Genomic DNA, 21,753 nt, shown 5'->3' on the forward strand with positions numbered 1-21,753 from the left:
TCACAGTCATGTGATGAAATGACAAATTATAAATATTCTTTACAGTTTTATTATTAGTATTATTTGGTCTTTTTCATAATTGCGCCTACTGTAAATAAATTGTACATTAATTTCTTTACATCTTGGTACAGTATATGTAGTTTTCTAAAATCTTTTGCCATAATTATTTGGAAATGTGTGTTTACTGTTGAAAATTAAAGACCCTGCCTTGTTAGAGCTTTACAAAATTGGCTTGTAGTTTAAATGAGGTCATTTTTCCATATAGGTGTCAGTTTTTGCTGGGGGGAGCATTTGCTTTTCGATGAGCTTGGACACAACGAGGACTGCAGAATGAATACTCCAGATACTGAAATGGGATCTTCCCAAGCAGAGATTCCCCACATGTCCAGCACCTCCTGGTGACAAAAACAACCACACAGACAAAGACACAAACAAATATAGTCTATTATGAGTAGAACACAGCTTGATAAGAGCAAAAGGATGGAACTTACTTGACATTAGTGATGCTGACTCCTGTTGCAGTTACTTGCTCTGCTAACCTTCTCTCTGCTGCCAGAGCTCTCTATAAACAGCAAAGAAAGAACATTTCCAAACATTCACCTACATGAGCAAAGTGTGCAGACTATCACTGATCACATACACATTTACTGACCTTTTCACGATCAGTCAGAGATGCAAACCTCTTCCTTTCCTCTATCTCTAACTCTTGTTTCCTCTTCTCTTCTTTCTGTTCCTTTTCTCGCTGTTTTCTTTGTTCCTTTTGAGCCTTTTTCTTCTCCACTTTTTTAGACTCAATCTCTGCCGTTAGTGGCCCAGGGACCTTGAGAGGCACAGGTGAAAGCAATGAGTCGAATGCTTGCATTTAATGCGTTACATATGAAAAGTTAAGCCGGTTCAGTCTTACCTGTGCCTTGATGTAGTCATATTTGTCAGGATTCTCACCCATGTATTTACGGAAGACATTCCTCGTGTCCTTGTCAGGAGACACAATATACGGAGTCTGCCCTTTGTTATCCCTGTAAAAGGAAGGAATAAGCCTTGGAATATGTCCACAGTTTTAATTACGGTTGCTGCCAATAGTGACAATGACATTTGTTTTACCTGCAGGCTGGGTCTGCTCCTGCATCCAGAAGCAGCCTGACCACTGCCTTCTGAGCAGCTGCTGCAGCTACATGCAGCAAAGTGAACCCTGATGAGTCTATGGGCTTATTAAGTAGCAGTAGAGGACTTGAGACATCAGCAGGGTAGCTCTCTGACTGCTCTGCATGCTCTGCTATTTCTCTGGGTAGTTGGAGAAGGTCGCATAAAGAATCCACATCTCCGACTTTGCAGGCTGTGAAGAGTGAATCCCTCAGGCCATAATCGAGCGGCTCGTCAACAATGTCTAACAACAAGAACGATAAATAAATGGCATTTAGGATAAGCAACAGACCAATTACAGAGGTATATAAGCCCTTCTTCACCATCCAGTTCCTTCTTATTCTGTGGTTTCCTCTTCTTGTTCTTGCACTTTGATTGCATCTCTTGAGAGGTATCGTCTGCTGGCATAGCTTCTGGCTCGTCCGTTTCTGCTTTATTTAATTCTGTCTCAGCTGGAAAAGAGATTTGCGAAATGTTGCAGAACATTTGAGCGATAAATAAGCATGACAAATGTGTGATGACAACCTGGATCAGACCTACCATCACTTGGCAGCTTGGCCTCCTCCTTCTTTCTCCTTCTCCTCCTCTTCTTGTGTTTGGAGGGATAGATTTCAGACTCCCTGAGGTCCAGGGTTCCTAATGTCATCTCCACCATCTCAAGCTGGATCTCTCCATTTTCTTCTTCAGTTGAACTTTCCTGGTTTTCTTGTGCTGATTCCAGGATCAATACACATCAGATTTTAGTAACATTGCCCTTATATATTATCCAAAAACAATTTAAGCATACCTTTCTCTGCCTCTCTCTGTTCTGTGTTTATCTGTGCTGTAGTTTTGACGGGCTGCTTCCACACCTTCTTAGATGGACTGAAGGCTGCAGACAAGTCTTTCCCTGTCATAAGACATTTAATGGTCATATCCTGGCCGACAACATGCTATCATTCCAAAGTGTAGTTCAGCTTACCATACACATGAACAGCAGAAAGCATCTCATGTACCCTTTGTACCTCTCGAAAAGTTGCCCTGCGTGTGGCGAAGGGGAGTGTGCGGACCCTGGGATCTTTTTTGTCGAGAGGAGCTGCACGACCACCAAAAAAGATGGTCTTGTTGTAGCTCGGGGCACGTACAAATATTGCAGAGGCCTCTTTTAAGTGTTCGGCCCAGGTTACCAGAAGATCCTGAATGTCCTACAAAAAGTTAAAGAAGCCTTGAAAACCTGAAGCCACACTTAAAATGTAATCAATCTACAACAAAAGCCACAGATGTTTCTATTAAAATGACTCTGGCCCTGTGGCTGCGCCAACACATCCTCACAAAAGCACATTAGCAACTCTTATAGACGGGTAACACTCTGTCTAGATTGTTTTCACTCTGCACATACAGAAATGTTAACAGAAAAAGACAAAGGACAGCACTGGTAAATTGACTGTAACCTTGCCTTGACTAGTGCTGCCTCATTGTGTCGCCTCAGAGCAGCTCCTGCAGACTTCGGTGCGTGGCTGCGGTTTTGAGAATCTCTGAGTCCTTGAGCTGTGCCTCGCTTTGCTCGCACTGTGTATCGATGAAAAGTCTTATGCTGAAGGACTTGCTTTCTGTAACGTAAACAGTGTTGAAGTGCATTTAATAACACACACTATACAATTCACAACTTCATACTTAAACTCCACAGAAACATCAGACTGGCTTATCTGCCGCTGCACTATATAAAAACTGTGTATAAAATAGTTCCAGCTAGCTCCTCCAGCAGCAGCTTCAGCCGCATCCTACTGATCTAACATGCAGGACTTTTATCCTGCAGTATTAAAGAGTCTGAACACTTCTTACACCACAAAACATAAATACATTGTGCTGGGTAGATGCTTACAGACCTTTGTACCCTGTCATGTTATTGCACCATAGCAATCTTAAGTGTAGATAACAAACCAGCAAAAACTCTGCTTACCCTTCAAATACAGCACCAGCAAAGTGTCCTCCACCTGTCATTAGAATGACCCACACAGTCTTTTTATGTATGGCCTTAAGGGAGGATCCTGCATCCAGCTCATCATCTGACTGAAACAGCAATCATATTAGTTTTTACAGAAATACAGATTACACACCGCTGTACCTGCTGAGGCTGCCATACCTTTCCCTGCAGCGCACAGCGGTAGACTGACAGATACTCTCCTGCTGCGTTTTGGAAAACAACCTTGATGGAGAAGCGACCATTAATTAAGCAGGTATCACCTGAGCTTTCATTATCTGTGCCAGTAACATTACTGCTTGTTCCTCCAACATTGCTATCTGAATCTTCTTCATCAGAATCAGACTCCGAGCCAGAAATACTCGACAAATCCCCTGTAAGACACAACAGAAACTCCATGAGCCATTTACAGTCACTTTAGCAGCTTCTTTTCCTTTTAAACTCTGTCTTAAATGTGCAAGTGTCTTCACCAGCTCCAGTCTTTCTCTCAAACTCCTCTGCTGTGAGGGGAAGCAGTCCAGCCATCTTTTGTCTCAAGTTAAACCGATGCCAGTCAAGCTTGTAGTGCTCCCTCTGCAACACACAACACACCTTCATAAACAGATCTTCAACACTTCCCCATGTCTTTTGTGAATGAATGAGTAGAGTGTGTGTGTGTGGTCACCTGTTCCTCACGGTTAATAAAGGGGCACTTGCAGGCTGAGCAGACCATTTTGTCTGACACCTCTCTAAGCAGGCTGCACTCTTCTTGTCTGTCATCCTCTGGACTTTTATCTTTCACACCTGTGTTAGATAGAACTGGAATTAAGCATGCTGTCTTTGTTTAGAGCATGAAGCAACAATTCATACATACACAGTGAATCTGGATCATTGTTTACAGCCTCCTTGAGGATGGGGTTCACCTCTTTCAGTCCAAAAGCTTCATCACTTGAACACAAGTCAAAAATGGAGCGACAGGCGGCAGAAGTAGTCATAGTGTATTTTTATATCTGCCAACCTGTCAGAATAATACAGAGAAACATACGATAAACATACATACTATCATACTATAACTTGTTTTGAGTTATTTATAGGCTACTTTTGGTTCGAACACATCAATAATAATATTTGTGTGCTTCCATGACAACATTTCTCCATGAGCTTGGAACAACACCTAACCAATTGTGTACTGTTTTAGCTGATTTGTGCTCTTTGAACGACACGTGTACTGTACTGTAAACAGCCATTACACTCCCGTTTCTAACAGCTCTTTTAAAACAGTACAAGTATTATAGCTGACAATTGATGAAACTAAAAATAACACATGTCTTACCATAAATGGATCTTACGAAAAGCTACAGAATTAGCATTTGGCACTTCCCATCGTGAAACCTCCTGACATATCTACGGAAGCCCAAGAGCGTCAAAAGAGTGAGCATGTGGCGTTCAAAGACTAAATGGTGCGTTCAATTGACCTACGAAAAGATTGTCGAGCCCGAAAGAAAACTGACGACCAAAACTGACAAAATAAAGCTCTAGGGAAAAGAACTAGCTGCTAGTCGCTGGGAAAAGAATACTTATCGTGTCAGCTAATAATGCCACTGATGCAAAAAAATGAAGAAGGCAAAGCAGCAGAGACAGTTTTATTGTTGAAGTTATACAGATCAACAGGACTAGGATAATCTTGGGTACCCTCACCTGTCCCTCTCCTCACCCTCCTCACTGTGTCCTGCACCTCCATTGGCCGTGACAGATCAGGCTACTTTCAAAGACGGGCTTTTTGAGGTCAATCATCAGAAAAAAGTGTGAGTCCAGCTCTGCTCGGGTTTGTACTTGATACTTTTTAATACTGTTTTGATGTAGTCCAGACAGCCCGGCGCCGGTCCCCAGGTGCACAGGTCAGGGATGCATGCATAGGGGGCGGACACCCCTTCTCTCTCTCTCTCTCTCTCTCTCTCTCTCTCACACACACACACACACACACACACTCTCACTCTTACACACATCATCATCACTCAGTCACAAACAGCCACCAGCAGCAATTACATTTACAACAAGCCTAATAATTTGGGATAATTCATGTTATGAAATCACTGATGCTTTGATTCAACCCTTATAAACAACGACAGAAAAACAGGATTAGGCATCTTTTTTTAAAAAACGTCTTACAAACACAACAAACTAATGACTTGGAAAATATCACAGTCACATTTTTTCTTGCTTGTTGTTTTTGTTTTGATTTGATCCATCTTCGCCTGTAAGTGAAAATACATTGTGCTGCTATACGGAGACAGAGATGCATCAGCTGGGGTCATCAGAAAGGCAGCGTGCAGACTTCACAGAACTCTTTTTTTAAACTTCTCTCCGACCACCTGGATTGGAACATTGTTGCAGTTTAAAGGGCACCTGCACGTGTCTATATATATGAGAGGCTCCGACACAATCCTGATTTTACTCCAAAAACAACCACCATGCAGAAACGCGTCGATGTCCAGAGCTCCATCCTGTCTAACGGGGTCTACTTCAACATGTGGCACGACTACATGAACCTGAGCACCCTGCTGAGAGAGAGGATGGACGCCGGCCGTGAGGTGGACCGCGGAGACCTGGCGATGAATCCAGCAGCAGCAGCTCCAGCACCGTATCATCACTGCATCCGGAGCTCGCGTCGGGGGAAGAAGCCTAAGCACTCCGTAGATACCAGCTCATCCAGCAGCCTGTCGGACATCAGCTCCAGCGGGTCCTCCTCAGACTACTGCCCCTTCTGCAAGCAGAACGGAGAGTCTCAGCGGGTGTTCCGCTCACACAGGCTGAAATCGGGCGACGGGAAAGTCATCTGTCCCATCCTCCGGAACTACACCTGTCCCATCTGTAACGCCACCGGGGACTACGCTCACACGCGCAGGTACTGCCCGCAGGTGCACCGGGAGGATGGAGCGAGCAGGCTGCAGGGAGGCACGCTCTGCCTGAACCTGGAGGACTGAGAACAGCGGAGAAGACTGTACATAATTACCAACAGACGTTTTGTGTTCATGTTAACAAAGACATTTCAGTTTCAGACTTTCAGTCATGTTGACTTCAGCCTGTCTGCTCTGCAGTTTCATCACCGCCCTGTTAGAAAAGTATGTTTAACATTTTTAAAGTTTAATTTTTAAAGGGGGGAAAAAGGATGTTTAAAATTCCTGATGTGTGCATGATATTAAAAAGCTTATTTTGTAAGAAAGATCATTGTGTTTTGTGGTGCTTTTGTGGTCAGTGTAGCAACATGATGACGAGCTCTTAAACTGCTGGACAGCAAACACATAAACAAACTACATAAACAAAACAAATAAGAAATGTTTTCCTTATGAGCTATATATTTTTTTATCAACAATCTTAATATAAACAGTTAATATTTACATCTGTTGGCTCCTGCTAAAGACTTTAGACAAAATATTATGATTGATCACTCATAATTAATGCTGTTAGGAGAGCAAACAAATCAGTTACACCAAACTGGATGCAGAGCAGGTCTTTATTTAAACTACAAGTGCTGCTCTACTTGCAGTATTAACCAGACAAGGGACAGGGTTTTTATGCTAGGTCATCCACATCAAGCCTTAAGTCAAGTGCCAAGATCTGTTAAATATCTCCTGGTTTAGGGGTGTCATTAACATCAGTGGCATTTTATTTTATCAAACCTAATAAAGGCAGTATTAAAGTCTGTTTTCATCTGTCAGGTTAGCTGTATACATGCCATAAATGAACAGTTTTCTCATAAGGAAAAAGTACTCCTGACACAAGATAAAATCCAATATTTGATTTATTGCGACAATATATTTATACAACACAATGTATTTAAGTTAAAATAAAGATAAACGAGTCCAAGATCTGCAAAACATACTAAAATATCAATACCATTATTTTCTTTTTGATGTTGTGGATGGTACAGGGATCAGAGCCTGTGCTGTTAACAAAGACAGACAGCATGTTAAAATCTGTTTTATATGTACGTATAACAGGATGTAGTGTTTCTCCATACCTGAAACGTTCTGAGCCTTGACTTCTTCCAGACACCGTTTCACCTCCTGGATTTCAGCAAGAAGGTTTCTCGTCTTACTTGTGTAACGCTCTGACCTTTCCTTTAAACTTCTCATTTCATTCCTGAAAAGGTAACACGTGTAGGTCTGTACATTTATGTCCTCTTCATCGATGCACATGGTGCTACACAATACCTGTCCGCAGAGGCTTGATCATTCAAGTGATCACAGAGGTCCGTCTCCTCCTGCAGCAGATGACCAATTTCCTGCAGCACATCCACGACTTCACTTTTATCCATTATCACATCTATCCTCTGCTTCATCTCTCTGGTACTGGAAGGCAGATCAGAACTCATTAGATATTTAAGAAGTCAGCATACTCCATACTCACACCTAGCAGTAAATTATTAACTGTTTCGGTATCTTTGTAATCCGTTCTTTTTCTTTAGTGACTGAGTTATGCATCTATGTGTAAAAAGTCAGTTTATGTTATTTAACAAATGAAAAGCTTAAAGTTTCACCATTAACAGATGCACTAAGTACAATATTTGCTGAAGTTACTCTCCTGAAAGTATATCCTTCTACAAAGAATCTATATTTACAAATAAACGTCTGGCTCATGTAAACCTGTAAACATTGATTGATAAACTGAATGCTAAACAGTTTTATATGTAGGCTTTAAGCTGTAAACACCGACAGTACCTGTTATTAATCTGCTCTTCAACACGCCGTCGTTTCTCACGGATCTCCTTCAGTTTACGAACATTTTCCTGAATTGCATGCTGCAGCTCTTTTATCAGCTCCTGTAAGACAATTACAGCGTTAACGCACCACAGTTTATCTGGCCTGCAAGTGTTAAAACTCACTCGAGGTCATGTTTAGTAACATGATGTCATTTTTATTGATGGTCTTGTAGTAATACAAGTTTTGGCTAACTTTTATGACTAGCTATTAGCTTAAACTACTGTTTTTGGTTAAATAAGACGTTAGCGTCAACCTACCACTGACATCTCTCAAAATGTCAGAAATGTTTTTTAAAAAAGCATCAAAATGGGGTTAAAATCCTGTTTCAGTAGTTCATCTGCAGGATTTGTTGACATGCGGTTTAAAATTCTTCTTCTTCATTTATATCGTGATGGTGGTGCTTTACCGCCACCTACTGGAATCGTGCGATTGAGCCAAAAATATAAAATATAAATTCACAATCAACGTTTTTTCAGTTTAGTTGTCGGAACAAAAAAACAACTTCAGAGCTCCCTTTTTAAATATAGCGTAAATCAATGTTGAACGTATTTTTCAAATGTAGTGTAATTTCCTGCATTACGCTAAAGTTTTATTTTCGACCACAAAACTGACACGTTCCCTACGCGTTCCTGTTCGCCGATTTAATTAATGTTTTTAATGTTAAAAAACCAAAATAGTATCCCACATAGTACTATATGTGTTGTATGATACATTTTGTCGATCTCGCACTCAGAGCCCGGATAGCTCAGTCGGTAGAGCATCAGACTTTTAATCTGAGGGTCCAGGGTTCAAGTCCCTGTTCGGGCGATAGCTTTTTCTTTTCCTTTTCCTCGACTACTTGTATATGACAATATCTAATAAATATATTTGTTTAAATTTGAAACGAAAAATATAATGTTGCACATGAACGATGGGTCGATGTTTTAATAGAGAGAAAACAGCACTCCAAGTTAATCTACACGACATCTAAAATCCTAAAATTGTACCAAACCTGTGCCAAACATTAAAACCATTTCATTTAAAGCGGGTCATTGTAGTTGAGCTGTCATTATACACAGTGAGACCTCACATTATGCTGCTGTTGGATATGTTGTTTATGAATGAATTAAACTAATTTGGGGATTAAAGTCACTCACAAACAAAAAAACAGTTACCTAGCAATTTTCTCTGAGATAATGATGGGTATTATGTCTGGACTGAGACTGGGAACACCTATAAAGCTAAGTGTTAGTGTAGGTCAAATGGCAACAGTGAAGTTGCATCTGACTGGCAAAGATGGAGCAGATTATCCTCCTTGGCGTGCTTTCCACTGCTCTCTCAGCTGTGCATGCTCAGGTAAATATGCATTGTGGCACTGAGACTTTAGATCAGTTTATGAACTGGATAAGTAACATCTGTCTGTGCTTTTTGCAGAGCTTTTTGTATAGTCCACAATGGGGTCCCATTGGATATAAAGGTAAGTTTTAATTTGAATGTAAGTTCAACTGTAAAAGCACATACACTGACTAAATCTTCTCTTTAAGAGCGTGAAAAACAAAAGGATGCAACAGCAATGGATACAATTATTAAAGCAAATGAATTCCAAGGTAAGTTACTTATTTTCTGTGTAACATACAATTTAACACTCACTTGAATGTTATCTCCTGATTTCTGTGTCAGTTTCCCGGATCATAGACGGCACTACCACTCTGAGAGAGGGAGACATTGCTGTTTCCACCGGAAGGCGCTCCAAAGCCTGCTTTGCACGCAGCTGTCTCTGGTCTAAATCCGTGGATGGACATGTCTATATCGCATATAGTCTCTCACCTGATTACTGTATGTTTTTTCCAGTATAAATGCATTATATTATTTTTAGATTATTTCTGAGATTCACTGATTTATAAGTTGTCTGTTGTTGTGTCCTCTCTGTCTAAACAAATGAACAGCTGAAATGGAGACAAAGCAGATAGAGAAAGGAATGGAGAACATAGAGAAAGGTACCTGTGTGCGATTTGTTCCCCGGACTCACCAAAGAGACTACATAGACATTCAGCCGATGTCTGGGTGAGAGCGGTTGTTTGGAAAGATTCTATAGTTTTGGTTTTAAAAATGTTATTTCTTCAGAATAACATTTTTTTTTCCATTTAGAGGACACAAGAAATAAAATTAAAAAGTAGGATTAAAATGAATTCACTGAACTATATGTACTTGAAGTTGTTCTAATGATGATGTCCTCTCTTTGGGTGTGTGTGTGTCCAGGTGTTGGTCCTACCTTGGTGTGCGCGGTGGAAGACAGGCTGTGTCTCTGCAGAGCCCTCAGTGCCTCCAGGTTGGAGTGATTTCTCATGAACTAATGCACGCCCTGGGCTTTGTGCACGAACAGTCCCGCTTCGACCGGGACACCTATGTCACCATCATGTGGCCCAACATTTGGAGAGGTAATATCAGGCAGGCAGAGGTTGGCATTGTCAAATGAGATTTAACATACTTTACACTTTATAGCAAAACAGAATCAAAACAAATGTTTACTAATATTTTTTTTTCTATTTTTTCTTTTCCTGCAAAAGATCGACTGAGGAACTTTGAGAAGTTCAAGACTGACAGTCTGGACCTCCCATATGACTACGACTCAATCATGCATTTTGGGAGGTAAGTAGTAATTTGTATGTAAATCATTATAATTCATTTCAGGTATTATAACATATAATATCAATATGTTTAGGTATTCCTTCTCTCAGGATGGACAGCCAACCATAATTCCCAAAAACAGCCAAATCATAAAGCTGGGCCAAGCAAACTCACTGAGCCATATCGACAAGCTGAAAATCAACAGAATGTATAAATGTGGTGGGTAACAAAGATCCAGAAGTGTTTTACAAATTGGTATTAATGCTATGAAGATGTTCACTTTTCTCCGTCTCTCTGCAGGTGATAGAGATGATAACTGACCAAACTGCACTGTGGTGAAGCTGGAGTGTTCTCAAAGCCAATACGATCAAACTGCTGTCAAATCATAAGAACCATTTCGTGATTAAAGCTTTCTATAGCACTCAACTCGTGTACATGTGTGTTTAAACTAGGCCACACGTCCTCGTCCACCCACAGTCAACAGGAATATTGTCACATACTGTACATGTACTGTTGCTAAACAAGTCATGTGATCAAATTAAAAGGAGAGATTTAGCACAAATAGCTGCTAAATATGAGGAAGGCTAAAGACGTTCATATTTGAGACACACTTCAGTAACCTCAGCAAGAAGATTTTATAAACTGCTAACTCATGGAATTCTTCCGTCGATCATTATCCTTGGAAAGTGATCCCTCGGTAAGAATAAAAATAATGTTTGGATAAGGACCAGGTTTGGATTTTATGCATTTGCTTAAGTGACAAAATAATTGTTGTCAAGACAGCTGTTGCCTGATAACATGTCACAAAATCACTGGTTGTCAGTTCAGTCAGACTCAAATTGCTGGTGTCTTGGCCTGGGTGGATGGTTATTCATCTGATAGCAAGTGCTGAGCAGCAGCACATGCAACAGCAAAACACCTGCGAGCGCCTCATTTCTGAAAGTGCTGAATCTTACATGCGATAAGTACAGGGCTCACCTGAAGGTCAGCATCAGGACCACCTGTTTATGGATCAGCAATGGACTTGAGTAAATTACACACACTGCATGATGAGAGCTCTTCATCACAGAGAAGGGGCCCAATCAGTACAGAGCAGCGGAGGTGAAGTGGGTATATAGAGTCAGTGGAGGTGAGTGGAGTTCATTTAGCTCTTGCTTTGGAAGACAGCAGCCTGAAGCTGGTAAACCAGTCTGAAACACAACCATGCATTCTACAATGATGCTTCTGGGTATCTTGTTTGGCTTGCTAACCCAAGTAAGCACGCTACCTGTCAAGGTCAGTACCAAGAGGAAATATTTTAGATGATATGCCCCTTTTTTTGTCTTGTTGTGCTTTGCAGCCAGGATCAATTATCATGCTCTTTCTGTATGGTAGAACACTACTGGAGTGCACGAGGGGAAAGTGAGGCTGAAAAGGAAATACTCAGGTGGGCTCATAGAAAACGTTACTCTTACACTGTGCATGCAATAATTCTGTATAAGATTGTTTCTGTGTTCAGATGAAATAACAGATCAAGATGACATGACTGCAATGGACCAAATCATGGGAGTCAACAGCAGTGAGTAGGCTGTCCACAATTTAATTTTTTGCACATATCCTTAATTAAATTCTGATTTTCTTATCAGTTTCGGGAGCTCCCAGAGGACTGTCCTTCAGAGAGGGTGATATTGCCACCTCATATGTTCGGAGTGCCATAAACTGCCCCGGAAACACCTGTCTGTGGCCTAAATCAGTGGATGGATTCGTCTACATACCCTACATCCTCTCTCCACTCTATGGTATGAAGTTTCAATATTTTACATAGAGGCTTAGCTTTTTTTTAATAATAAAAATCTTTTTTCTCTCTCTTCTAGACGACATGGACAGAATCACCATAGAAACTGGGATGCAGGACATTTCTGCTGGAACATGCATTAAATTTGTTCCACGCACTCATGAAGCCAACTTCCTTGATATTCAGCCTAGATATGGGTGAGCATGACTCCAGCTTACTGCTGCTTACGTTGTGATTTTGCATTCTAATGATACATCATTTTTTTATTCCGTACTCCTGAAGCTGCTGGTCGTTCCTGGGGCAGACCGGAGGCAGCCAGACGCTGTCACTACAGACTCCTGGCTGCATGTGGTCAGGAGTGGCTGCTCACGAGTTCATGCACGCCCTTGGCTTTGTACATGAGCAGTCACGCTCAGACCGAGACCACTATGTCACAATTGTGTGGAAAAACATAATGCCAGGTCAGGATTCATGATCAGATCCCACATTTACCTAACTCAATTACCATTTTATCGATAAATGTCCAATTTTCTCTTTTGACAGACCATATCCATAACTTCAGGAAACAGATGACAAATAACCTTAACAGTCCATACGACTATAGCTCTGTCATGCACTATGGACGGTGAGCTGCTCTTTAGGAACACAAAATCACGTTTGGTGTTTATGTTTGGGAATCACTACATCACGTATGTCTCGGATATATAGATACGCCTTCTCTGAAGATGGAGGACCAACAATAATCCCCAAACCTGATCCTTACATTCCTATTGGCCAGCGTGATGGACCAAGCGCTCTAGATCTTCATAAAATAAATGTCCTATACAACTGTGGTAGGTAAACACAATACACACACACACACAACATTAAAAAGTTATTGACTAAATTTCCTGTTTGTCACTATAGGTACCAATGACTAACTGGATACAAACAACACTGCGGTCAGCTCCTGCCAGATGGGGAGAATATTGAATTATAACTTCTGCTCTTCACTAGATATTCATTATAATAATTTGAGCTATTCCATTTTTCTATAGCAGTATTTATGTCATCATTTCATGTTCATCTTTGAGTACAATTTAAACGTTTGCCATGAATTGTTTTAGGTTGAAATAAATGAGCAGGCAAGAAGTAAAAGCTGCAATTCTCTAGTATGAATAAAATCATCAAGCACAAGAGTTTTTCCTATTGACACCAACTAACCACCATGTCCACATTCTCAATTATTTTGCTTTCTTCTCAGCTTCTGCCTACCTTAAATAGAATAAATAAATAAATGCAACGATAAGATTAATAGTCCATTCTTTGACTTGTGCATGGTTTTGGGGTACTGATGAGATTCCTTCTAGGTAAAATATGCATTTATTAGCCTTCGAAAATTTCACTCTGAAAAACTGTTGTTTGTTCAGTTTTCTGTGAAAATGGTTAATTAAAATATTAATATTAAATGTGTATAATATTATACTGCATACAGAAGACTTTTTTGCCATTACTCTCCTGATCCCCACCCACACCACCAAAGGGTGGACCAAGCAGTCGTGACATCACTCACTGGTGGGCGAAATCTGGTTATCGTTGTTGCTCCTGCTTACCATTTCTACTGCTATTTATAATTGTCACTAAAGGTCATGTTTTACTGGGAATTAGGCTTAGTACTTACTGTTTTTTTTTCACATCACTAAATCCATTTATCACAACCTAGAATAGAATAGAATAGAATACTTTATTAATCCCTTTGGGAAGGTCCCTCAGGGAAATTTGGGTAATAGAAAACCTGTAAACCATTGTTGATGGATAACAACACTGTTTAAATCTTTTAATCTAAAATAAAGGCAGCGCTGAAGCTCTTTGTGTGTTGATGTTTTTACCATTTATATAAATGTAACAATAACATTCAATTCTGCAATTAGATAAACACAATTCAATGGAGTTATTACTGATATAATCTTTAATCACCATCAGTAGGAATGTTTAATAAAAAACTTAATATACTTAAATACTACTAAAAGACAGCTATTTGTTAACCAAACCAAGGTGTTTTGAAGTTCATGATATGTAGGCCTACACACTAATATGTTATATCACCTGTTGTAATATAACAGAAAACTATGATAAACAAAACGATACACACCAGTACTCCAAATAATAGCACATGTTTAGAATGATCTCATTCCTGCTGCCGTGAGGAGCTTGATTTCTGAATCATCGTACAATGCTTAAACGACAAAAGGTGCATTCTACTCGGAAAGTGTTAAAATAAACTTTAACTTACTGAATAAACTCTTTTGGCTCCACCAGCAAACAACAGCCACGCTTTGTGTAGAGAAAAGCCTCTACAACTACAAACAACGACAAAATAAACATACTGACAACACAGCGGACCTGGTGCTCCAGCGCAGCGCTGTCTGCGCCTCCTGCCTCGCGCAAACCGGCTGACGGCTGCTGACGCTCATCGACCGGAAACCGGTGGGAGGGACCAACGGTTTACAGGCACACACGCGCGCCGCAGGTTGTGGTTAGCTTAGCTCATTAGCACCGGGCAAGAATATAAGCTGTCGTTTTATTATATTCGCCTTCTGTTAAAATGAGCGATAATGACAAAGGCCGGGTACGTATGAATTTTGTGTCCTTATTTGTAACTCTCTATGCTCTGAACGAAATGAAATGATTCGCTTCTACGCAATTTGAAATGTGACGATTAACGGCTACATTGTGGTTGCTAATGCTGCGAAGCCTAGCTTTGGCTGTTAGCTAGCTCCAATATCGAAAGTGATCACATATCCACTGCTTTATAACACCGAAAAGTGCCATTTGATTGACTAATATACAGTCAGAATGTGAAGGCACGCTACTTTATCCCCAACTCAGTGGGCTGGCTAATGTCTAAATCCGTTATTATACTGTTTGTAAGTCCGCATCTAGCGTGCTCAGCCAAATAAAGGCCTGTCTAAGCATATCAGTATAAGGCGTCCTAGAAGTCCGATCCGCATATACCTGTTAAATGAGAAACATTTGGTAGATTTTATCATATAGTATCATTCCTTATAGTTAATAACTTTGAGTGTAGAGAGTTTCTTTTGTATCTGAGAGGCAAAATATCAAAACCGCATGGTTCTCACCACAGTGTGCTTGCTGTTGTAATACACTGGGTTAATAACCCCATATTTTATGCTACCAGCCTATTATAGTGTATAATATATGGGTTACTGTTGCATGTATATTATTTGTGTGCACCTGCGCATCTCTTAAAAAAAAAAACAAGGTTGGCCTTTCAGATTTTAAGTGATACAGTAAGTCAGTACAAATGAGTGGCAGCTGCATCCTGAGGTCCTTTGTTTTATCTTTAACCAGTATTTATTGGAAAAGAATTGGAGGTACAGGTAGTGGGTTTTAATGAGTGTAAAGTTTTCACAATTCGTGGTTTGATGTACACTGTGGTGCCTTAAAGGTCATATATTCTTCATCCTTTTCTTTTTCATAAAGGTTAAGGTTGGACGAAGAAAATGCGGAAGAAGTCCACTTTATTTTGAATAATATGAAGCTCAGATGTGTGAAGCTGAATTTTTGAATGCATGCTAAAACATGACGAGGGAAGAAGTATGGGCAGTGTGTGAGATGGGGAAGTAAGAAGAAATAAGAAATTGAAGAAAGAAGAATAATGTGAAGTAATGAAGTTACAGAAAAGAAGTTAAGGAAGTAATCTGGATAAGGTCACTGCGCTAAGTAAATTTCTGGTTTTTGTCAAATGCGTGCATGTTCTTGTTATTGAATACAACACAGTTTAAATCATTGCAACTTTATTTCACAACTGACAAATCACATTGTTTACACCCTGATGACAATTATATTTATTTATAGTGTAATCATACTGATGTTATAGTATCCATGTCTACACAAAATATTAACCTGCATTTGTGATTCACAATAAATTCTCTTTTTTTCTGTACTCTTCACAGGATAGATTAATTCATATATAGAAATATTATGGTACATTTGCCTATTTATTGCTGCACAGGTGTTAATAATGTGTGTGTTGGTGTGTGTGGCCCCTTCAGGAGTCTCGCTCCGCTTCCAGGAGCGTGAGTCCACGGGGTTCTGGAAAGTCGGCCAGCCGTTCCCCTGCTCAGTCGCCTGCTCACTCAAAGGATGGCTCCCACCAGTCCCGCTCCAAGTCTCGTTCTCGGTCCAGGTCAAAATCCGGGTGAGTGAAAATAGATATACATTTTTAGACCCAACAGTGTAACTCCTCCCTACCAATTTACAGAGTGATTATGAAGGTGCTTGGAGGTGCCTTGGAAAGCAGGTAAATATTAAATATAATAACCATTGTTTCTCTCTCCACAGGTCACATTCCTACCGTGGGTCACGCAGACATTACAGCCGTTCTCGCTCCCGCTCGCGGTCCTATCGTCGCCGTTCTCGCAGTAGGTCCTACAGTGGAGAGCGACGCCGCAGAAGCCATAGCCACTCCCCAATGTCTGATCGCCGCAGGCATATTGGCAACCGCGTAAGTGCTCGTTGAGCTTTAATATAAAAAAGATTGCTAAATTCTGAATGAAATCTAAAATGGTAATCTCTGCTATCTCTAAAACTGCAGGCTAATCCTGATCCGAACTGCTGCCTGGGCGTGTTTGGTCTGAGCTTGTACACCACAGAGAGGGATCTGAGGGAAGTCTTCTCCAAATATGGCCCCCTGGCGGATGTCTCTATCGTGTATGACCAACAGTCAAGACGGTCCAGGGGCTTTGCCTTTGTTTATTTTGAGAACACAGATGACGCTAAAGAGGTATAAAAATATGAGCCAACAAAAGCATTGGTCAGACCTGTTCTTTGAAAGTTTTCCCAAGATCTGTAGATTGAACTTATATTTATTCAACAGGCAAAGGAACGAGCCAATGGCATGGAGCTGGACGGTCGCAGAATCAGGGTGGACTTCTCCATCACAAAAAGACCTCACACTCCAACCCCTGGAATCTACATGGGACGCCCCACATAGTAAGCCATCTAATGCTTATTGGCATGTATGTTGTAGTAAAACACAGTTATGATGTGTAGGACTAACTAAGCTAATCTCTCAAAGAGATTCTTATGAAGTTTGCAAGAAGCTGGTGTGAGTTTTTTTTAATTACTAATTTTGTGTTGTTGTGTGTGTAGCGGTGGAGGAGGTGGAGGTGGTCCCAGTGGTCCTCGACGCTATTCACGAGACTATGACCGTGGATACGATCGCGGCTATGACAGAGGAGGCTACGATCGCTATGACGACAGGGAATACTACAGATCATATAGGTGAGTGCCTTACTCGGTTTGTTTCCTGTTATTTTATGCTCCATTGAAGGTGACAGAGACTAAATGGTTTGTGTTGTTTTAGAAGGCGATCTCCCTCACCGTACTACAGAGGGTCTTACAGGTCCCGTTCAAGATCACGGTCTTACTCTCCTCGTAAGTCCTTTTTTTCTGACTTTATCAGATGATCCAACAAACTGCGCTGTGTGGATATTTGTATAATGACTCCTGTTGTGTTTCACAGGTCGATATTGATCGTTTCCATCAAATTCCTGCTTCTTCCCAAACGCAGACAGGAAGTGTCTGAGTGATGTGTGCGTCTGTGGGTGCTCTCATATCATGAGTGATATGATTGAATTCAGAGCAGATCTCGTTTCTTCAGGTGATCATCATTCTTCTGTTTGTAGTACACTGACTTCATCTGTAAGGCAACGACCTTGTGTTTTTATTTTTAAATATATTGGCAAAATCTGTGTAATGTTACCTATGTTTTTTCCGTTGTGTACATTTTGAGTGCAAATTAATCTTTGAACAAGTTAAAAGGGAGATGTCCTTCCATACAGCAGTTCTACATGTTAATACATGCTGTATCGCTTGCATTAGGAGGTCAGTTCTGCAGAATTTTGTAGAGTGTGTGTTTGGAAAGGAAATCTATCATCTCGCATAACTATATGAGTGAAATGTGTTGATAGTGAATAAATCTTTGAGAATCTATGCAGCTAAACAGCCTTGTTAGAATCAAGGTAATTCCACCAAGTTTAAATTTACCACATGATAAAACAAACGTTGCTGGACTGAAGTCCAACATCTACCCCTGCTGGTCAAAAGCCTCTAAAACTCTTACTGCTACCATGACAAAAATAACAGTACATCGAAAACTGCTTGTCTGGTTGGAGTCTCTTGTTTCTCAGTATTTGCTAGATGCTTGGGGAAAAGCTTAAGAAGAAGCTGTTAAATACTGGTTATCTACGTTTAAAAGTGTATGCAACAGAAAACCTTAAGGATAAATCAGCATATTAGAGAAACTGTAAATTAAACAGGAACTTATTGGCTTTCATTTGAAGTAACATTGATCAAATTAAAATGTCTTAAAATATTGTCCAAGTTTTCTTGATCATATGTTTATATACATTTCCCAAATGAGTGCAGGATATCTGAAAAGAAAGCAGTTAAACTGTCAGTTCATTGTATTGTTGAGTAAGTGGTTACTTTGTGCTTCATTGCACAACATCACAGGGGATGTATTCACTGTAGTTTGATTGCTCCCTTTGTCTGCTGCCCTTTTCTAACAGTATGTTTTATCTGTGGTTTATTTATTACCTGTGTTTGGCTGATCAACAGTTAATTGCCTCATTGGGACAAATAAAGTTTTTTTTTTTAATTGAATTGAACGTCTCTGTGATTTCTGTGTCTTTCAGATGAATCATTTGATGCTTGAATCACAAGAGTTAATTTAACAGTTAATAAAACATGTTAACCTAAATATGTTTTTCCATATAGTGTAAAAATGGAACAGACCAGTGAGCAGACATGGCTGACCACACCTTGGAAAAATGAATTATTATTTCCCTGTTGAACCACAAATCCACATGTAGGTGTGTTGCTTGTTTTGGTCAGCAGTTCAGTCTATGTTCCCCAAAACGTCACACGTCCCTTTCCAGTCACTGTTCATTTCCCTTTCAAAGTGGAAATAATTTTGGTTGCATGATTCGTCCCTATGCTGACCTAATTGGGTGTAACATATAAGAAAGAAATGTGTCAGAACCCTGCAGAGTGTGTACTGCTGGTTACAGTAGTGATGATGTATCATGAATTTATAATTTTACACATACACCCACGAAGTGAATGATGAGTTTTGGAATGAATGGATCACTCATTTGTGTGATCAGACTGGCAGCAAATGTGTTAGCATGTCACCGGGAAAGAACTGTTTTGTAAACGGGGCACAGTTTGGACATTCCTCTGATCACACACACTGACGTAAACAAGGCAAGGAATGGTCACTCCTGCTGCTGACACTCTCTCCACTACAGTAGGGTGGCAGTAATGTTCCAAGGCAACAGGCAAGTCACATGCAGAAACACTCAATTGCTAAAGGGTGAAGGCTCCTCCTCCCTCCCTCCCTCCCCCTTGGTAACTAGTGGAAGGTATAAGACTACACATCCATGCACGCTTGCAGCCCGCTACAGAGCGTTTCACTGACATTTCAGCTTTTGTTTGAAAGCCGCATTACTTTGTACTCCCCTTGCAAACACACCCATTTACACCACCACACAAAAAAGAAGGATTTCTGTAGCCTGGGGTGTGAGCTCAGGCTGGCGGAGTAACACTACATGGAGGGGCCCTCCTCTCAGAAAGCCACCAATCTATAGTATAAATGTGTTTCATTGACATTTTGGATTTGCATTTAAAGGTGTAGGTGCCATCACCTTTAATAAAGTGACTCATGGAGGCTCCGGGCTTTAGCCTGTTTCACTGTTATTTCTGCACAAACAGGCCTACAAAAAAATGGCTGCTGCAAGGTTTCACTTTCTGTATTGCTTTAAACAATGGTGTTCATTTTGTTATTGCACCTAAACATAAATATTATTATCTCAATATGTTATTAGGGTCAAACAGGTGCCCGTGGAGATGATCGGACCCACATACATCCATATTTCTGTGTTGCTCATGAATACATAAAAGGCAAACTGTGGGGATCAGTGACACTGAGTCGACAATTACAGTGACAACGACTTGATTTTCCACACAGTAGCTCTTTCTCACTCTCTTCCCTCCCACCCCCAGCCTGGAGGGACCCAAGGCACGGCCCTTATTATGATTTGATGAAATAACCCCTCTGCCTCCTTTAAGCCCATCCCTTTGCTGAATGTACCCAGTGATCATCATGCCACTTTCATACCCTGCTGCACTTTCCACGCTGGAGGAGCAGCGGTGATCCCACCACATGCACCTCCAAACATTTTTCCTTGTGATTTTTAAGGGAGATTTTATTTAGAGGCGGTGCTTGTTGGCTCCAGAGTAGCGTCGTAACGACACTTTTTTTTCTCTCCTCTCTCCCCCCAGTCCCTGTTAAAAAGAGTTTGACCAGGGCCAGAGTTGGTGCTGGGGGGTCGCCTTTAGCTTATAGGAATATCCTGGGGGGTTAATTGCTGCGGTTTTTTTTTTTTTTTAAATCCCAGCAGATTTTTTTTATTTTTATTTTTAATTTTTAATTTTAATTTTTCTACTTCTTTGAAAATCGCTACTCTCTCAAAAAGATCTGACACCCCTTCGAGACTTTTCCTTTTCAGATCATGAACAAACTATATGTTGGGAATTTAAGTCCTTCGGTCACTGTCGAGGACTTGAAGCAGCTCTTTGGGGAAAGGAAGCTGCCAGTGACCGACCAGGTCCTACTGAAATCCGGCTATGCTTTTGTGGACTTCCCCGATCAGAACTCGGCCATAAAGGCTATAGAGACTCTTTCTGGTAAGTGTGGATTTGATAAGTGATGCTGCTGGGTTGACAGTGGAAATTTCACGCGGAGGAGTCAAACTGCAAGAAACACACAATAAAGATCAGGGTGTCCGAAATGTGAAATATTAATCATTGCTTGTGTGTTATTTCTCTTCTTTGCTCGGGACAGTGTTGTACGATCACATCCGTGTGCCATCAGAGTTTTTTTTAGATGAACGCTCAGTCATGCACGCTCCAGCAAAAATTGGATAAATTATCGATCACAGGACACACTCGGGGCTTTACTGCCCGTTAGCCTAAAGAAAACACGAGTCGTCGTAACGTAATTAACACGCACAATAACCTATATTTTGGAGATTCCGATAGTGCGGGGCGCTACTTTGCAATCACCCGCTGGAATGTATGGGATGGTCTGATGGTTCGGGTAGGCATAATTATTTTTCACTTATTTTTTATCTTGATTTTATTGAAGAGAGGAGAGCGAAGCAACCGCGGAAAACTTGTCAAATCCATATTCCTCTGGTGTCTGGGTATGTTTTTACGAGGTGTCTTGGAGGTGGGTCATGGGGGTCCAGAGGAAAGAGCTAATAAACAGGTAGCTGAGGGGGGACGAGGTGAGACGCTAATTCCGTGCTGCGCCAGGCCACTCAATAGTAACGAAAAAGCCGTGTGGAAGGCTCGCCGAGCAGGAGCGCTTCAAATTCAGCTGTTCACTGGAACAACACGGAGAATTAAGAAACACCTACCTACGATAGAAAGTCCTTTCAAAGCATCTCTTCTTTGATGAT

The 21,753-nt window shown here is 40.8% G+C and overlaps 6 protein-coding genes and 1 non-coding gene across 9 annotated transcripts in view; 6 read left to right on the forward strand and 1 right to left on the reverse strand.

The window, feature by feature from the left end:
• Window positions 1–33: 33 nt before the first annotated feature.
• On the reverse strand, window positions 34–4,533 carry ankzf1 (ankyrin repeat and zinc finger peptidyl tRNA hydrolase 1). The gene is made up of 16 exons (XM_028393845.1): window positions 4,413–4,533; window positions 3,954–4,097; window positions 3,765–3,883; window positions 3,571–3,673; window positions 3,263–3,474; window positions 3,080–3,189; window positions 2,576–2,729; window positions 2,102–2,324; window positions 1,928–2,029; window positions 1,681–1,851; window positions 1,464–1,592; window positions 1,102–1,384; window positions 905–1,016; window positions 653–820; window positions 492–562; window positions 34–395 (listed from the first exon to the last, which is right to left on the reverse strand). Exons 2-16 carry the CDS (start codon window positions 4,072–4,074, stop codon window positions 269–271), a joined length of 2,205 nt encoding a protein of 734 aa, XP_028249646.1. The 5' UTR covers window positions 4,075–4,097; window positions 4,413–4,533; the 3' UTR covers window positions 34–268.
• Window positions 4,534–5,375: 842 nt separating this feature from the next.
• LOC114453750 (nanos homolog 2-like) lies at window positions 5,376–6,063 on the forward strand. The gene is made up of 2 exons (XM_028433645.1): window positions 5,376–5,401; window positions 5,511–6,063. Exons 1-2 carry the CDS (start codon window positions 5,376–5,378, stop codon window positions 6,061–6,063), a joined length of 579 nt encoding a protein of 192 aa, XP_028289446.1.
• A 2,513-nt stretch (window positions 6,064–8,576) lies between these two features.
• trnak-uuu (transfer RNA lysine (anticodon UUU)) lies at window positions 8,577–8,649 on the forward strand. The gene has a single exon. It is a non-coding gene; the product is annotated as a tRNA-Lys (tRNA).
• A 448-nt stretch (window positions 8,650–9,097) lies between these two features.
• On the forward strand, window positions 9,098–10,826 carry LOC114426602 (low choriolytic enzyme-like). Its single transcript, XM_028394111.1, has 9 exons — window positions 9,098–9,177; window positions 9,256–9,298; window positions 9,366–9,428; window positions 9,502–9,657; window positions 9,768–9,885; window positions 10,081–10,259; window positions 10,389–10,470; window positions 10,544–10,668; window positions 10,750–10,826. Exons 1-9 carry the CDS (start codon window positions 9,118–9,120, stop codon window positions 10,767–10,769), a joined length of 846 nt encoding a protein of 281 aa, XP_028249912.1. The 5' UTR covers window positions 9,098–9,117; the 3' UTR covers window positions 10,770–10,826.
• An 825-nt stretch (window positions 10,827–11,651) lies between these two features.
• On the forward strand, window positions 11,652–13,211 carry LOC114426601 (high choriolytic enzyme 2-like). Its single transcript, XM_028394110.1, has 9 exons — window positions 11,652–11,724; window positions 11,824–11,875; window positions 11,948–12,007; window positions 12,075–12,227; window positions 12,303–12,420; window positions 12,506–12,684; window positions 12,767–12,848; window positions 12,932–13,056; window positions 13,130–13,211. Exons 1-9 carry the CDS (start codon window positions 11,653–11,655, stop codon window positions 13,141–13,143), a joined length of 855 nt encoding a protein of 284 aa, XP_028249911.1. The 5' UTR covers window position 11,652; the 3' UTR covers window positions 13,144–13,211.
• Window positions 13,212–14,693: 1,482 nt separating this feature from the next.
• tra2b (transformer 2 beta homolog) lies at window positions 14,694–18,892 on the forward strand. Of its 3 annotated transcripts, XM_028393990.1 has the most exons (9): window positions 14,697–14,831; window positions 15,707–15,933; window positions 16,279–16,424; window positions 16,568–16,730; window positions 16,821–17,009; window positions 17,103–17,218; window positions 17,378–17,509; window positions 17,592–17,662; window positions 17,751–18,892. In XM_028393990.1, the coding sequence occupies exons 4-9, from the start codon at window positions 16,698–16,700 to the stop codon at window positions 17,759–17,761; spliced, it is 552 nt and encodes a 183-aa protein (XP_028249791.1). In that variant the 5' UTR covers window positions 14,697–14,831; window positions 15,707–15,933; window positions 16,279–16,424; window positions 16,568–16,697; the 3' UTR covers window positions 17,762–18,892. The 3 variants fall into 3 exon arrangements, with proteins under 3 accessions (XP_028249789.1, XP_028249790.1, XP_028249791.1); XM_028393988.1 differs by lacking the exon at window positions 15,707–15,933 and having other exon boundaries at window positions 14,694–14,831; XM_028393989.1 differs by lacking the exon at window positions 15,707–15,933 and having other exon boundaries at window positions 14,694–14,831; window positions 17,595–17,662.
• A 1,496-nt stretch (window positions 18,893–20,388) lies between these two features.
• The window catches only part of igf2bp2a (insulin-like growth factor 2 mRNA binding protein 2a), a 41,584-nt gene continuing 40,219 nt past the window's right edge, over window positions 20,389–21,753 (forward strand). The window contains exon 1 of the mRNA XM_028392916.1: window positions 20,389–20,977. Within this exon, the coding sequence (XP_028248717.1) occupies window positions 20,803–20,977 (175 nt within the window). The 5' untranslated portion in view covers window positions 20,389–20,802. The remainder of the gene's footprint in view (window positions 20,978–21,753) is intronic.

Source organism: Parambassis ranga, chromosome 21, assembly GCF_900634625.1.
Source record: "Parambassis ranga chromosome 21, fParRan2.1, whole genome shotgun sequence".
Classification (NCBI taxonomy): Eukaryota; Metazoa; Chordata; class Actinopteri; family Ambassidae; genus Parambassis; species Parambassis ranga.